Raw genomic sequence first — 15,778 nt, 5'->3', positions numbered from 1 at the left:
TTATCCAGGTTTTTGTATGAAGTTACTGGATTTTTTTTTTCCATCCTACTGTATCTTTTAGGCAGCTCAGACACACATTCTTCCATGTTTTATCTCGGATTTCTCCTTGCCTATATAGAAAATAGATTTGTAGAGGTGCAAAAAAAACCTGAAATGCCCCATTAATGCAATCAAGAAGTCATCTTCCCAAACAGTGCAAGACTTGGAATTGTGTACTTCCAAAGGTAAGTAAAACCACATCTACCAGGCTGTTATCTAATCGTGGCTCTGCTTTTCTGCCCAAGCAGTACAGTAGCATTGTCTGAATCAAATCTAATCTGTGCTGGAGACTGGATGGCTGACAGCAGGAGAATAAGTCATTAGGCCTTTCACCTGCTTCAAGGGGCTGTAAGTAAAAGGCAAAAGTTAGTAATTTATTGTATTACTGGCATTGCAGCAACCCCTAGAAGTCCCGGGTTTGAACCAGGATCCTATTGTGTTTTGCAGTGTACAAACACAGGACAAATAGTTTGGCTCCAGAGAGCCTCAATCTATTGCTAAGAAGTTGTAGGGTTTGGGGTTGGTATTGTAAGATAAGTGTTTATGAGAAGTGGGGGGAAAATACAGTAGAAAATTAAATAAGGCTTTTTTGCAGTTTCCTCTGCAAATAATTTGGGGCCAATTTAACTATTTTTTTTTTTTCCCCCTCTCTGAGGCATACAAAAGTGAGCCTGTCCCTCAGCACAAGCAGGCAGCTTGAGATGCAAATACCTATGCATATTAAAACCCGCTGTTTTTTTGGCAGGCTCCTGACTAATCTTACTGAAGCGGAGAGCCTGCAGTAGACGTGCATTTTTTTCCAATCATCTCCATGATGTGGTGTCCCTAAGAAATTGTATTTGTGCTGCTGTTTTGTGAAAGTATTAAATGTGGATAACGCCAGATGCTGCTGGTGTTAGATGTGGAGCACAACGCAATCAATCTGTAGAACAACAGCTTTAGAGAAATGTGAGGATGTATTCAAATGACATACCAGGAGTAATTCTAATTAGATAAGCAGAAAGCAACTAGATAAGTAATAAAATAAATGGATCATGATGGTAAAGGATTGCAGTTTCTTATGAAAAGTGAGGGTTGTCTTTGAAGTTTCTGTCATTTATTAAGCATTGCCAAGTAGGTTTGTTGCTTCGGCCTGGGTGTCCCCCAAAGTTTTCACGTTAATTTCCATATCCTGTCTGGCATGCTAAGCACTGTATGATGTTGTTAGGTCAGTCTTGGTATGGTGGCCAGTGGCTCTATGGCCCAGGTAGCAATCCATCAGTGGCTGGTATGTTTGCTCTGCTCCACCAAAAGCATCTTTGAGAAGCACCTGGCCCCTTGGAGAGCATCAGCCCTTCCACAGTGGAAGTAGATGGTGTGACCTTGAGCCTTGGTTGTGATCTCAGAACCTGAAGGCTTTTTCAGCTTTTATATACCCTTCTTAACATAATGACAGAGAAGACAACATAAAAATATTTCCAGGAATGAGTTGGCTGTCTCCAAGTGAGTTGATCCCTGAGGTGGAGAAACACTCATGGCTTCTCCAGGACTTACTTGTCTGCATCTTGTTCTGTTGCATACATCCCATCTGCAAATACTGAAGGCAGGCTTTGGGTTAAGCCTGGCTTCAGTATTTGCGAGAGGACTGCCACCTGGCAGAAGAACTGTAAGAACCTGCCTTCTGAGTGTTGTAAGCAGAGCTGTTCTCCATAGTGCTCTGGCAGTTGCAGCTCTTCAGTTTGTTCTGCAGGTGCAGAGTGGGTTTTGCTTTAAGTTCACACTACAGAACAAAACTTGAACCTTGCTGCATGGCAAGCCAGACAGAAATGATGGGAAATTACTTTGTGGTGAGCAAAAAAAACAAGGATAAAAAATTGGCAGGGAGGATAAGATTGGGTAAGAGAGGCTCAAAATGTCTAGTGTTTGCTTATGCCCCCCAATTTTGATGATAGTTTAGTATCTGATAGCTCAACTTGATGACGAGTCATAATTTGTTAGCAGTTCTTTTCCCTTCCTCCCCCCCAAGGTACAAGCTACTTAAAATCAGTCTGGGATTCCTCGGTTACTCTGGTAATAGGGACTCTGCCAGAGCCTGTTGAGTCAGTTGCCTTGTAACTGTAAGGGCCTTTCAAAAGGACAATCTGAAGTCAATCCTACAGAAACTAAGGTGTGTACAGATTAGTGATGTTTATACTCCTTAAAAATAGGAACACAAAATCTCTGTACTGCTGCAGCATCTGAGTAAGAGCAATGCAGACAAAACATTAGACAACGATGAGGAGTTGCATGCTACAACAAACCAAACCCATTGCTTCTGTTTGTCTTTTAAGACTCCATGTAAAGGAAGAAATCAGTCTCGTGAGTGACCTAGTCATCTCAGAAAACATACCAAAATAAGGTATCCAACCTTATTTTGCATCCCCTCAGTCTTCACCAGGGATATTCCCATATCTGTGACTTAAAAAGAAATCATTTGTTAGCACTGCACTGAAAATCATTTGTGACCAAGTGATTGCATTATGATGAATTGTTCCCTTATAAACTCCCATGTATTGCTCCATGTGTATTTCTTTTCCCAGAGTGTTTGGGTTATGCTGTGGTGGTAATAGGTAATATATCAAATCAAGTTTTCTGTGACAAAATACTTAAAATAATTTTATTCATTCTAACACAGGAGCTTTTAAAATATTTTCCTAAACAGCTTATGACAGCGGGCACATTCTGGGAGTAATTTGTCATTGAAGTTAATTTTACTCAGTTACATTACTTGGGCTTTACTATAATTCCTCAAAACAGGATATAAGTAGGATTTAAAACTACATAATCCTTAAACTGGTCCTCTGCGAAGGCAGATTTAGCCCTTAAAGCACTGCTTCATTGAAGTTTTTTAATTCCTAGTATAATACCTTGCCTTAAATTTTATACTGCTCAGTGTTTTGGTGGCGTATAAAAAAAGTTGAAACTATGCTGTTTGGCTTAAAATAAAACTCCTGTTGTTTTCTGGGGAGGATTTTGGGAAACAGGGGTTAGTAGGGCCTTTTCTCTGCCTCTTGAGTGTGCTGGGTAAGCCCAGCTAGATCCTGCCTGCCCTTGCCTGCCTTCTTGCCGTTTTTCAGCTGACCACCTACCCTGAAATATGCTAAAATGCACAAAATACCTACCAGTGGATACGGATGTTGTCTTTTCAGCAGTTGAATTAGTGGGTAGGTTTCGGTTTGAGCTACTAGGCTTTGTTCTTGCAGGGTGTTTCCCTACTCAGCTCTTAATAACAGTGGCTCTGTGTCTACTGCATTTCTTGTACTTCTCTGATTCCATGACGCTACTTCTTTGGGACCCCTTCCCTGCAAAGCATTTACTCATCATATATAAACACCCAGTCATGAGCTGATCTCGCTTTGGCTGTCGTTTGATTTGTTTTAATGTTAGAATTATGTCATGCTAGAATGCCTGTCAAAAAACTTGATTTAATGTGCTTGTAATGAATATTTTGTAGGGGAAAATTAACCTTGGGTTAGAGTGCTATGATAAAATTAATCTGCTACGTTATGATGCTATTGCATTAAAGTGGGAACTGTTCTCCCTTTTTTTCCTCAAGGTGAATACTTAGTACTGGAGAATATCCAAAGCTAATTCTAGACAGCTGAGGAGCTGCCACTAGGCTAAAATAACTCAAGCAAACAAAAAACCAGCAAGCAAGCCACACACTGCTGTGGGCTCTCCTGTCTTCTGGCTTTGCTCTATCACATTTACTGAAGGTGCTGGAATAAGCTGCCTGGTGTTATTCTCTCGTACTTACAGTGTAACATTCCTTTTCTGTTCACAGCCCAGCCTACTGCATTCCAGAGGCAGCTTCTGGGGTAACTGAGCAAGGATAGACTGCAAAATACATTACACAGTGGACCACGTAAGTAATTCATATACAGGAATGGTGTAGAGGCACTGCACCATTGGAAGTATTGTTTACCTATAGAGAATGTTTAATTATGAGCATTTTTATAATGAATTTTCTTTCCTGTTTTTATTTAGTATTTAAGTTGTGTATTTCTTTGCTCTCCAAGTGCTGGTTTTGAATGCTGGATCTTGGTGGTCTTGCTTGTCTTGATTAGTTTTTTTTGTGTTACAGAGATGTAAAATACCTATTGACAAAGTAATTTTCTTGGCAACCCTTTAACCCTACCAAATAATTCTGAATTTTTTTCAGTCTAAGCATTTTCATGAAGCCTGAAAACATACCTGCTACACCAACGTTTGAATCTTTACCTTCATTTTATTAATAAAACTCTGAACTTAGTTTAGCCTCTCTTTTTCATTTGATGCTTGTTTCCTGAAGCAATTTTCCGTTCTACTTCAATTGACTAAAAGCCCCAGCCTATTTTCTGGAAAGGAGTATAATTTTTAAGAGAGCTTGCTTTGTCAGTTTCAGATATTCCAGACTTGGTGCTTTCTCTCCTCATAGCAGCTCCATGTGATGCTCTCTGGCATAACGTTAATTTCCTTGGAACTGAAATCAAAGTGTTAATTGTATTTCTAGCAGTACAAGGCTCAAATAGCAGCAGCAGCAGCTTTTGCTGATGATGCTTGGGTACAGTAGGGTTTGGATATATCTCTCAGCTCTATCTCTAGCCTGCTGGAGTGTAAACCTTGGGTTTTTATCACTAGACAGAGATAAATTAAAATTAAAGCTGCTCTAAACTGTGTTTGTGTTTTCATAGCAGGGATGGAGCAGCTCATGATGCAGGACCAGTACACTGACAGCGTCTTACCCCAGTGTGTAGGTGGAAGCCTCCATGCACATCCCCTTGGCTCTTCAGTTTAGCTCTGACAGTCAGTTGCTGAAGGTAAAAAAGCTGGTGCTGGTTTTGCCTGTGTCAAGTCATGGACAGGATCATTTTTCCCAAGGCTGAGTGTCAGCCCTTACCTCCCTCTGCCAGACTTTTCCCCACTTTGGACCAATATTAGCATGGTCTGTAGCAATATCTGCACAAATCAGACTTAAATCAGCGCTGCTCCAATGGCATCAGTTGGCAAAAGCAATGGTGGAGAAGGAAAACCTGAGAATGATGTGCTGGTCCAGTACTGGTGAGCTACCTGTTTTATAAAGTCTAATCATTTCTTACAGTGAAACAAATCATGACTATGAGCTTTACATTCTCATTCCACTCAAGTCAGCCTTGAGGAGTTCTGCTGCTCCAGTCACACTTCATACTGTATTTATTTATGTGTGTGTTTCAGGTCTTCATCTGTATGCTCTTTCACATTGAACTCAAGTCAAATCCAAACATATTTGTGTCTTTGAAGTAGGACTGTTGTCAGACTTTTGTCAGAAATTATTGTATTGCTGTACAGTTTTGTGGCAATAGCAGAAAAAAATCCAGTGCCCAGGTTCTTTATAATTTTCCCATGTGTCTTTGAAGCTTTCCTAGTGCCTCTTCAGCAAATGCTTGACAAGTTTCACAGACACCTACCTCTACATCAGGCTCTAAATCCTGCAGATCTCATGCAGCAATGGTTTATAGTCCTTTCCAGTTTCCCTGAAGAAGAGCAGAATGTGGTTTCTCCACAGCTCAAACAAAGTGAATCTTCCATTTCTCCTTTTTTCTTTAACTGACTTGGGTGTCAGATCCTCATCTCCCTCACCTGTTTTAAAAGAGGATTTTTTCTCTCCTTTGTTTTGTGGGTGTTTTTTTTTTTTCTTTTTCTTTTTTTTCTTTTGTCTTGTTTGTTTATGTTTTTTTTTGTGGGGGGGATATTTGTTTCTTTTTAAACAAGCCGTATTTTGGAGGATGCTTCTTGGAATTTGTGACACTGAGGATTGTTTCAGACTACGTTTCTAAACTATGATAATTTCAAAGTCCATGAGTACAATTTTTAGCTAAATAAGTCATTTAATAAAATGTACCCATAATGTTTTTCAGCTTAAAAATACCTCAGCATGTAGATATTTGTTACATAAACAAACCAGCTTTGCAATAAACAATAGGGTTTTCCTTATAAAGGAAGATAAACCCAATAAATGCCTGGAAACTGATGGCTGCATAAGAAGAGAGAGAAACGTGGGCTGTTGGTGGAGAAGAGTCCTTGAATGGTGCTATAGCAAGGGAGAGCCAGAGATTGGTTCTTTGACCAGAACAAGTTATGGACTAGCTGGAAGCAGCAAAGCAGTATCATCTGATTGGAAAGAACAAATGGATTGCTTCTAGGACAGGAGTTTGGAAGATGGAGACTTGAGATAGCTCCACTAAGGAAAAAAATGCCTGAAGCCAGGCTGGGAAAAGAAATGGATAGATTTGAAACCAGGCAAAGATTGAAAGGAAGAATTAAACTATTCCAGTGTTTTCAAAGGATGAATAAAGTGCTTTGTTACACTGTTTTACTAGGAATCATTTGTCCTTGTTTTTTCCAGCAGAGAAGTTCTGCAGGTGTTGCAGGTCACCACTGCTGCAGTACAAAGTATGCTCCCTGCTCCTGTTCATCTTCCCAACACTGTGCAGTCACTGTGGGCCATTTCTGCTCCCATTATCTTTGGTTAGTGAAGTGAGACTGTTTACAGAGTAAGTATAAGCACTCTGCTGTTTTTCTTTGCCAGTTGGGGTGGGGGGAGGAGGTCACTTTGCTTACCTGGATTGGTTTGGGTCTGCTTGTGGAAATATGGCCAGAAAATAATTCCTTTTAATTATTTTTTCCCTGTTGTGGTTGCTGCTTCTCCATTGCTGTCCCTGAACACAGACACAGAATGTGCAGTGTTTTTAGCCTCAGGGGCAGTCAGGACAACACAGTTTTGACATGTTTCTGCTGACAAGACCAACCAGGGAGAAGGACAGGCAATCATCATATGTGTCTATATATGTATGGCAAAGCCTTATCATACATTGGTATGTTCAGTTTTGATGAGAACCTTGTACTGCTTAGGAGGTGTAAGACAAGCACATAGCAAGTTATTAAAATGACCTTGTTTTTGCAGTGACGAATGATGAAGTTCATACAAAATCAGTGTATCGAGAACAGGATTCCCAGTATGGAAGAGAATAATATTTTCAGTAACTAGGTAAAATAATGTTAACATTTTTAGAAAGGAATTAACCATTGAAAAATGATAAGGAGAAATACAGGAGGTAAAGGTTGTGTCTGGAAGATCTGTATTTCTAGTGTCCTTGATGTGTACTCTACCATCTTGAGCACAGATGATTTTTAGTCTTCAGCTCTTTACATGCCTGATTTTGAAACGTCACCTAGTGAACACTTTGAAGCTGATGCCATTCTCCTTTTCCCCCGCCTCAGCACAGGAAAGGTGAGATTAGCCCAGACCTCAGCCCAGCATAGAGAGTTTCCTTTGCAATGTCCATGTTGGTGAAGGCAGCCCGTGGTAAGGTAAGGTGTGGGGGACCTTCAGCTCCTGATCCCCCCCGCCCCCGGCAACATGGATCAGAGCACAGGTGACGAGCCAGGGTAGCTGTGAACACTGCCTCTTTGCTTCCTGGTTTGGACGCTATTACAGCAACTTGAAGTCAGTGCCAGCATGCCACGTGTTGCACAGTTATTCTTGATCTGGACTGAGGTTCAATCATTATTGCAAAACTGCTCTTGGGTTTGGGGCAGTCAGTGGAGCTAGGTGCACATAGGGTGATGTTGTTGGACCCATTTGCTGCCCTATCCCTGGCAGTGTTATGGCCAGATTGAACAGGGCTTGGAGCAACCTGATCTAGCGCAAGGTGTCCCTGCTCGGCAGGGAGTTTGAAACTAGGGGACCTTTAAGGTCCTTTCCAGCTCAAATCATTCTGTGGTTCTATGATTCTATGTTTTCCTTCCTACAGTGGAAGCAGGTTGTCAGTCACTTCCCTGTTTCTGTGCTCCTCCATCACTGATCCACAAAATGAACAGCATGGTACCTATGTAGTGACAGAAGGGCTTAGGAAAGCTTGGATCTCTCATGGGGTCTCTGGGACCTGTGCTGTTTGGGTTGGGCAGTGCAGCCACCTGCCTGGCTGTGATTCAGGCTGCACCCAGGGGCTGTGCCGATGACAGAACCGGGGAGGCAGCTCCCCAGGCAATTTCAGAGCATCCCAAGCAGACATGTAAAATAGATGGTGTGTTTGCCACTGGGGCAGGCTCTGGTGCCATCACAGTGCTCACTTCAGCCAGGTCTGTCACCTCAGAGCCTGTTACAGGGTCTGGACCAGAGGGAGCCAACAGTGAGAGCGCCCAACTGGTGTGGCCTGAGTGCTGCTGCTGTGACATCCCCAGTAAGACACAGTGATTGTGTGGAGCATAGGAAAGCCAAGTTGAACATGTGGCTTATTGCGGGTGGTGGCTGTAGATAACAGACATCCAAAGTAAAAATGGAGGATCCTAACCCCAAGGGTAGATGGGTTTTCAGATTTGTTTGTTTGCTTGTTTTAAGGCAATAAGGAGAAGAGGACATGGAGTGGCCCCTGGCATTAAGTGTGGTTACGATGCAGACCTGTCATCAAAGCCAGATACCACCTGGGGGGGTGTGTGTGTGTGTGTGGGTGTGCGTGTGTGTGCCTGGGAAACAGTTATTTCAATGCAAAACTGTTTTGAGATGAGTTTTGATGCATTCCCTCTTCCCTAGGTCTAGCAGTCAGGGAGCAGCACGGCACCGCATGCCTGCTCAAAGGGATGGAGATGCAGTGCCAGTCAGCCTCCTCTTATACCAGGCCCAGGAGCCGGCTGTTGCTGTCACCTCTCAGGGGGCGCAAGTAGGGAAGCAGTTCATGCCGGCACTTGGCGGCACGGGCTGGGGTGCGGGACCGGTGTTTTCCTGCAGCACAGGGACGGCCTGGCCCCACGGCTGCTGAAGTCCTTCTGTCACGTTTGAGGATCCCGGAGGCATCCCGACGGGCACCGGGATGGGGAGTCCGCGCCAGTCCCGGGGGTCGCGGCAGCTCCCGCAGAACGTCCGGGGGTGCCTCCCGGAAAGCGTAGGGGCGGGGTCTCTGCAGAAGGGTATACCCGCCCCCCCGCGCCCATTGGCTGTTACCGCTCTCTGCTTTGCATATTAATGAGCTCTGCGCCAATCGGGTGGTGGGGGTGGTTGCTTCATTAGCATACGCATCTCTGCCCTGGGCGCAGAGCAGCAGCCGTCGCGGCTCGTAGCGGCCAAGCTTGGGTTGGGGCGGGCGGTGCGAAGCAGCCCCGCCGCGGGGCCCGGGCCCGGGGCGCACGGCAGCCGGCGCGCTCCGCGCTCCCTGGGGACCGCCACCCGCCGGCAGCGGCGGGGGCTGAGCCGGCCATGGCCGCCGCCGCGCGGGACCTGCTGGATTGAGATGAGCAGCGGCGGCGGGCGTTGGATGGGGCGGGCGGGCGGCGGAGGGGTGGCTTCCCGGGCGCGCCGCTGAGGTGGCCCCAGCGCCGCGCCGGCCGGCCGGCCGGAGGCGCCTTTTTATATTTACCTTTTGTTGCGATTGTTGTTGCTGTTTTTAAACCTCTCGGATTTCTCCGCCCGCCGGTGGCGAGGCTCGGTGTGCGGAGGGCGGCGGGCCGAGTCTGTGGTCGGCGGGGGCCGGCAATGCGGTGCCTCGCTCTGCTCGGCCTCGTCGCCTGGGGCCTGGGGAGCTGGGCCGGGCCCAGCGGCGGAGCGTCCCCCCCGCCCTGCCCGGCGTCCTGCAGCTGCGACGGTGACCGCGGTGTGGACTGCTCCGGGCGGGGGCTGGCCGCCGTGCCCCCGGGACTCAGCGCCTTCACGCACGCCCTGTGAGTCGGGGTGGGGGCCGGGGCGGGCGGGTGCTTTGTCCCCTTTTACTTACCCCCCCCCATAACCATGTGTTTACGTATCTTTTGTTGCTGCTGCGGGTCTAACACGGCCACCACCGCGGCCGCCGCGCTCCCCCTCCGGCCCGCGGGTGGCGGCCTGTGGGCAGCGGCGGGGCCCGCTGGGCCGCTCACAGGGGCAGGTGAGGGCGGTGGGGCCCGAGGCGGCACCTGGGCCCGGCCGCTGCCCACAGCGCTGGGGCCCGGCCTGGTCTCTCGGAGGTTTAAAGGCTGGGAGGGTTGGCGAGGGGAGCCTTGCTGGCGGAGGGAGAGCTCCCGTACGGTTCGATGGGCTCCTGGTGCCGTCCTAAGGCAGGGGAGCCGCTGCCTGCACGTGTGTGTGCCTCTGTGCTATGTCCTCGTACTGCAGAGCCTTTCTCTTTAGTTTTCTTAAGAAACCAGGCTAGCTGATCTCCCTAAAGTCAAGGCGTTTCAAGTCCTCAGCATGCGTGAATCAGTTAAATAAGGATGCCTTTACTGTTACAAAACCTCAGTGTATATGCACAGCTGAACCTTGGAAAAAAACCCAGCTTAAACAAGCGTCGTGAGCTTTGTTGCGTTTTCTTTGTGGGTAGGGAAAAATACAAACTCTGAAAGCCCTTCCTCTGGTATCCTGTGATGATACTGTAAAGCAGACGCAACCTGGTGGATATTGCGTTGAATTTTGATAACTTCAATAATAACGATTTTAATTGAGGAATGAACGCTCTGTTTTGTGGAGACATGACCAGAGAGGGATTTGCAGCTTTCAATATGGTAGCTTTGCTAATCCACAAACCTGTTAAGTTTCACAACAAAACCTGTCAGTCTTGCCCCGCTTCTCAGCAAAGATTTGAAGCGAGGTCTTATATGGGCCAGTGGTCAGGTCTGTTATTGCTAAAGCTTTACAGCATACAGCACAGAGTGCACTCCGGCAAGTGACAGCACATGGGTTCACATCAGTAGTGAGCTGCCGTGTTGTCAAAATACAGCAGCGGCATATGCCTACGAAAATGTCACTTCTTTTTTCCCCTCCCCCCTCTTTGTTTGCTTACACTTAATATGCAAAGCGAGTCTGATTCTTAGTAACTGGATGTTTTGTTTATTGAGCAGGTTTCCAATTTCTTCTACCTGTTTGCATTACTCTTTTTTTTTTCCCCTTTTAGTTGTTCAAGCTGCGTGGAGAAAGGTTACTGAGCCTTTTGCTTGTGTAGTACCTGATGAATGGCAAAAGTTACGGGTCTCGGTTGTTACCTATGCTGAAATACTTTGTTCCTTTCTGTGCTTGTGCTACGTTGTTGGGAACTGACTTCGTGGTGGTTTTTGTGGCAGAAATGGCGTTTTGTGAGCGTGTGGGGTAGGGAGTCGGGAGCTGTTGTCATGAAGCCATGGATTCGCTGGTAAATTGTCTTCTCTTCACAGACAAAACAGGAAAGTTACCCAATTTCATCAAGTACTTGAAGCCTATCTGGTAAAAGACGCATTTAAGTGCCAGGCTTCATGGCTATTATGTTGGCTGGCTGTCTTGTAAAAATGGGCTCGGTACATCTCTTTGTGCCTGCAACATGGCATTCCTTGTCTAATGGTACAAGTTGTCATAGCCAACACCCATTAGAGATAAGGTCGCTGAAGAGTTTTAGTTTGCAAGTTCCAGGTAAATTTCCCGAAGCCAGCTGAAGGCCTTTGGTAAGAGATCTTCATATGTTTCAGCGTATTTCATGATGGATTTGTGTTGCTGTTGGTTTTATGCCCCTTAAATCTGAGCAGAAACTTTCTAGGTATCTTGTTCTGTGACAGTGAAGGAAACTCTTGGTCCCCACTTGTGTTTAGTTCCGTGCCCTTGTTTACAGAAGGAACAAAAAGGGTGACTTCTTGGCACTTCTGTGCTTGAATAGTCTCTGTTGTATTGAGGCCACTGGAAGTTTAGGATATGTAGAAAACAGTTCTGTAGGCAATAGAAAGCTCATTTCAGACCTGCTTGGCCTGGGCAATGTACAGTTTTGCCAGAGAAGCTGAGTTGGCTTGTGAGGAGGGGTGAAAAACAAAGAAAATAACATCCCCCCCTCCCCCTGCCCCTCAGCTGACATGTCTGTGTTATAGCAAAGTGTCTTAGCTATGTGAAGAGAAGAAAGCTTTGCTATGCTTTTTGTCAGGCAAGGTAAGGATGCCAGGAAATACCCTTAGCATTGCTACAGGGCTTTTTTTTTTTATTATAGCCGTAGCAGCAGCAAGTCCACAGCACAGCAGAGGTGGCTGGAAGAGTGTTACAGGTGGTGCTCTGTGATACTGAGGCAAAGTTGTGCCTGCTTTCCTGCTTTGGCCTGGAGAGAGCAACTGAAGGAAATTAGCTCACTATTGACCCAAGTTGGCAGTGAATGAGTTTTGAGGCAGTTGAGAACTGTGGAAGGGGGTTGGTATTTAATTCTTCTTCCATCTGTTTTCCTGCAGTCTTAATTTATTCACATTAATTTTCATAATTTAACATAACTTCCAAAGGTGTATTTTGAAAACAGCCCTGTTTCCCAGGCTGCCATGAGTGGTCAGGCAGTGACTTCTGTAGAGCCTCAGAAGTACCTCCTTTCAGGTTCCCCCCCTCTTTCCTTATTTCCCATTCCTCAGCTCTTGACTGCTTTGGTGCTCATTCTTTGCTTACTGCAGTAGTTAGAAAGCTCCTCCAAACACAACAATTTTTATTACTTTTTTTTTTTTGTGGAATGTATATTAAATCCGTTCCATTCATACCTGGCAAAAGGTTCTGCAACCATGATGTTAGGTGCAGGGAGAGGAGGACTGGGATGATAGCAGGGGGATCCATGGTTGCATGGTTACTGATGTGCAGCGTGGTTACATGAGGGTAGTTGCATCAGACCAAGCAGCTTGGAAAGATGGCATCTATAGCTCATTACTTTTGAGTCATCAGTGTGCTTTGAGAGATAGAATTTGAATGAAGAAAGGTGAGTACGTCATCCCAGCCACAGTCATCTTGGTGGAGAGATTTTGGGGAGATAGACAAGAGAGGGGTGGCAGCACTAGATCTGGGCACTGTGAGGGGCTGGAGGGGATGGGATGGGGGGGAGTCAGGAGGACATGACCATGGATAATTACTTGATACTTTTACTGTAGGCGGCCATTTGTTCTGTATAATTTAGGTAGGTGTTTATGTAACTCTTAATTACCAGCTGCCTGATTTTCTGTTTATGAAGGTTGTGATTGTGCTTTGTTGCAAAATAACTGTCGTCTAGCAAGTTGAGATGCCTGTGCAAGAATGTGAAAATGTTGTTTGTTTGGGTTTTTTAACCAATGCAGTACACGCCTGATCTTTGCTATGATATTTCACATGCCATGTGCTAGAAAACATCCATTTTAGTGGAAGACAGTTATGGTAGGGCATACTTGTACTTGTGTTTCTAATGGGTGTCAGTTTAAGAACTCAGATTGCAATTTTAGAGGTTTAATACATGTGTGAGTCTTGTGCAGGAGATGAAAAGCAGGTAATTCTAGCTGGTGACTTTGGAGGCATCTTACGTGGACCTGGCTGTTTTAGGGGCTTGCCTGACAATCATGAGGAATGTAGTTCATTCTCAGTGCCTGCTATTGTATTTTGGGCACTTGAAAGGTAAAAACAATACAGCTGATTTCCCTTCTGGTGCTTCTTGCTAGTATTTTTAGGGAGTGGCAGGGTGCCCTGCTTTAAGTTTACTTTGAGTTGTGAAAGGCAGGCTTATGAGTCCTGGCTGCTTTAGAGGATAGAACTTCAGTCTGAAACAGTCATCTTTCTCCTTTTGTTTTTTTTTTTTATTACTCCTTTAACCTAACACTGGCTGTCTTCCTGTGCGCTGTGTTACGTACAAGATTTGTAAGATCAAGATGTGGCAGCCTAGAAGGACCCTTCTTTTGTGTGTTTCGTACCACAGGTTACTTCAGCAATCACAGAGACTTGATCCTCTGGGTTGGTTTTTGTTTTTGTTTTTTTTTACAGTGTGCTTACTGTCTGGTAATATCTACACTGTTTCATGTTAGCATTTCATGTCCTGCTCTGTTTATGTATCAATGGCAAAAATGGTATGGTTCTCTTTGGACTCAGCAGAGCTTGTGAATTTCGTTATTTGTCTTTTCATCTGGCACTTTTGTTTTTTGTAGGATGGTGATGAAATGCAGTAGATAGATGTGAGATGTCTTCTTCTAATACGTCCCATACAAACACACAGATATTTACCATCCTGCTTTGGTCAGATAAGCACAAGAAAGGACATGGCTGAGGTTTTATGAAGGCTGTCTAGCAGAGTTATTATGGTGAAAAGTAAAGATGTCCAGACATGACCTTGAGTCTGGAAAATGTAGCGTAATTGCAATTCTCCTGAGATAGAAAAGCCTTATCTAATTAGAGGTTTGAAGGTTTTACAGTGACACTGTTGAGTTTTTTCACTTACTTATGCCACATGGTGGTGATGGGATGGCAAATTATAAGAGACTTATTTTGGCTTTTTAAAAGCCTATTTCCCATACTAGTTTTGGAAAGACACAGTCACATCATTTTAATGGGAATATTCCTGTTGGCAGAAATGCTGTTGCATTTGTACATGCCTGTGCAATTCCATGGGCTGGAAGGGGGACTTGAGTTTGATACAGCATCCAGCAGCACACAGTGACAGTCTCTCCAGCAGCTTTCACTCAAAGGTAGGAGTCTTTATGATTAATTTCAGGCTGTCTGATTTGTCAGTCAGTCTTGTAAACAAGTAGATGCTCTTGGGTAGAGAACAGAAAAGTGTGGTGTTTGTTGTTTCAAAGTTTGTTAAATGTTTTTTACCCTTTTAATCTTCTTTGTTAGCAGAAAATTTGGTGTTTTCCTCCTTTTCTTTTATCCCTCCCCCGAAAAAAAACAGTACCCTGCTGTAGCATGTAATTTGTCAGGTATTTGGGTTTTATTTTGTACGTTGAGCATTTGTATCAGCAATATGACATTTCTTGTTTGATGCTTCCTGGCAGAGCCTCCTAAGTGTAACTTTGGGGAATAAATGCTAAGATGATTCTTCAGCGTGGAAAAAAAAAAAAGTTGGACTTTAATGTGAGCAAGTTTATGCTAGTAGATAATTACCTTTTCAGTTCTTGAGAGGAATTTACTAATAACTCTCTGCTTGAGATGCAAAATATGGAAACTGTAATATAAGGACTGAAAAACAAAACAAAACCCAAAGAAACCTCCTCCGCAAGGATCTTTATTTGTTTTGTATTCTACATCTAAGCCAGCAATTTTTGCAGAACACAAGCTCATATTTACCCAGAGAAAATTACTGGCCTAGATTTCAGAAGGGCTGAGCACCCATATCTCATTTTAGAGAGCCCGGGAGCTGCGGGGCTTCAGGAGTGTCTCTGAGTGTCTGAGACCCTCCTCTCAGCCACCCTTGTGCTTTTCCTAAAAGCTTCTTCCTAAAGGTGGCCCTCCTCTTAGGAATGGGCAGGAGCTGATGTTGTATTTATATTATGGAGGATTTGCTAACAGCTCAGGTTTGCCTGCTCCTTGTTTTGCAAGCAGGCAAGGGAGTGAAATGGATGGGGCTGGTTAGCTTCAGCATGGCCGCATGGGACTTCATGGCCAGCAGTTATTCTATTAAGGGATGAATGTGTTTCAGGCAGCAGCTCTGTGCTGCCAAGTTGTGGTTTTGGGGTTCTTTACGGAAGAAGCAGAAAGTCAAAAATAGCTTGAGGGAGAATTATAAGAAATGTGTGTGATCTAGAAATAGGAGACAAAGGTGGGAAAGGGTACATGAGAGAGGGTAAGAGAAGCAGCCATCTCTATCTCAAGAAGCCTGAAAAATGAAGCAACAGAGATTTAAATGTTCTGAGATGTTTGCCAACAGAGGTATGAACAGGATTTCATGGGTTAATGGTCCCTGGGAGTCCTCCCCACCTGGTAAACTCGCCATCTGCTGCTGTAGTGACCTAGGGTTTTGTTGCAGGGGAAATACTCTTCTGTGGTTTCCCATACCTGCCTTTCAGGTACGGCTGCAGTTTT

General features: G+C 44.9%; 1 protein-coding gene across 2 annotated transcripts in view; it reads left to right on the top strand.

Annotated features, from left to right (window-relative positions):
- The first annotated feature begins 248 nt into the window (after positions 1-248).
- Positions 249-15,778, top strand: part of LGR4 (leucine rich repeat containing G protein-coupled receptor 4) — a 90,726-nt gene continuing 75,196 nt past the window's right edge. The window contains exons 1-3 of one of the 2 annotated variants that reach the window (XM_061479189.1): positions 249-387; positions 2,349-2,416; positions 3,842-3,922. Coding sequence is in view for 1 of the 2 variants with exons in the window: in XM_061479188.1 (XP_061335172.1) it covers positions 9,545-9,729 (185 nt within the window). In the remaining variant the exon portion in view is untranslated. Of the gene's footprint in view, positions 388-2,348; positions 2,417-3,841; positions 3,923-9,249; positions 9,730-15,778 lie in introns of those variants that run through there. The other variant, XM_061479188.1, reaches the window with a different exon arrangement.

This window comes from Pezoporus flaviventris, unplaced genomic scaffold, assembly GCF_033815535.1.
Source record: "Pezoporus flaviventris isolate CSIRO_AGI_PZ_B2104156 unplaced genomic scaffold, CSIRO_AGI_Pfla_v1 ptg000143l, whole genome shotgun sequence".
In the NCBI taxonomy this organism is placed as follows: domain Eukaryota; kingdom Metazoa; phylum Chordata; class Aves; order Psittaciformes; family Psittacidae; genus Pezoporus; species Pezoporus flaviventris.
Note: the sequence above shows the minus strand (reverse complement) of the source record. Positions and strands in the feature narration are given on the sequence as shown.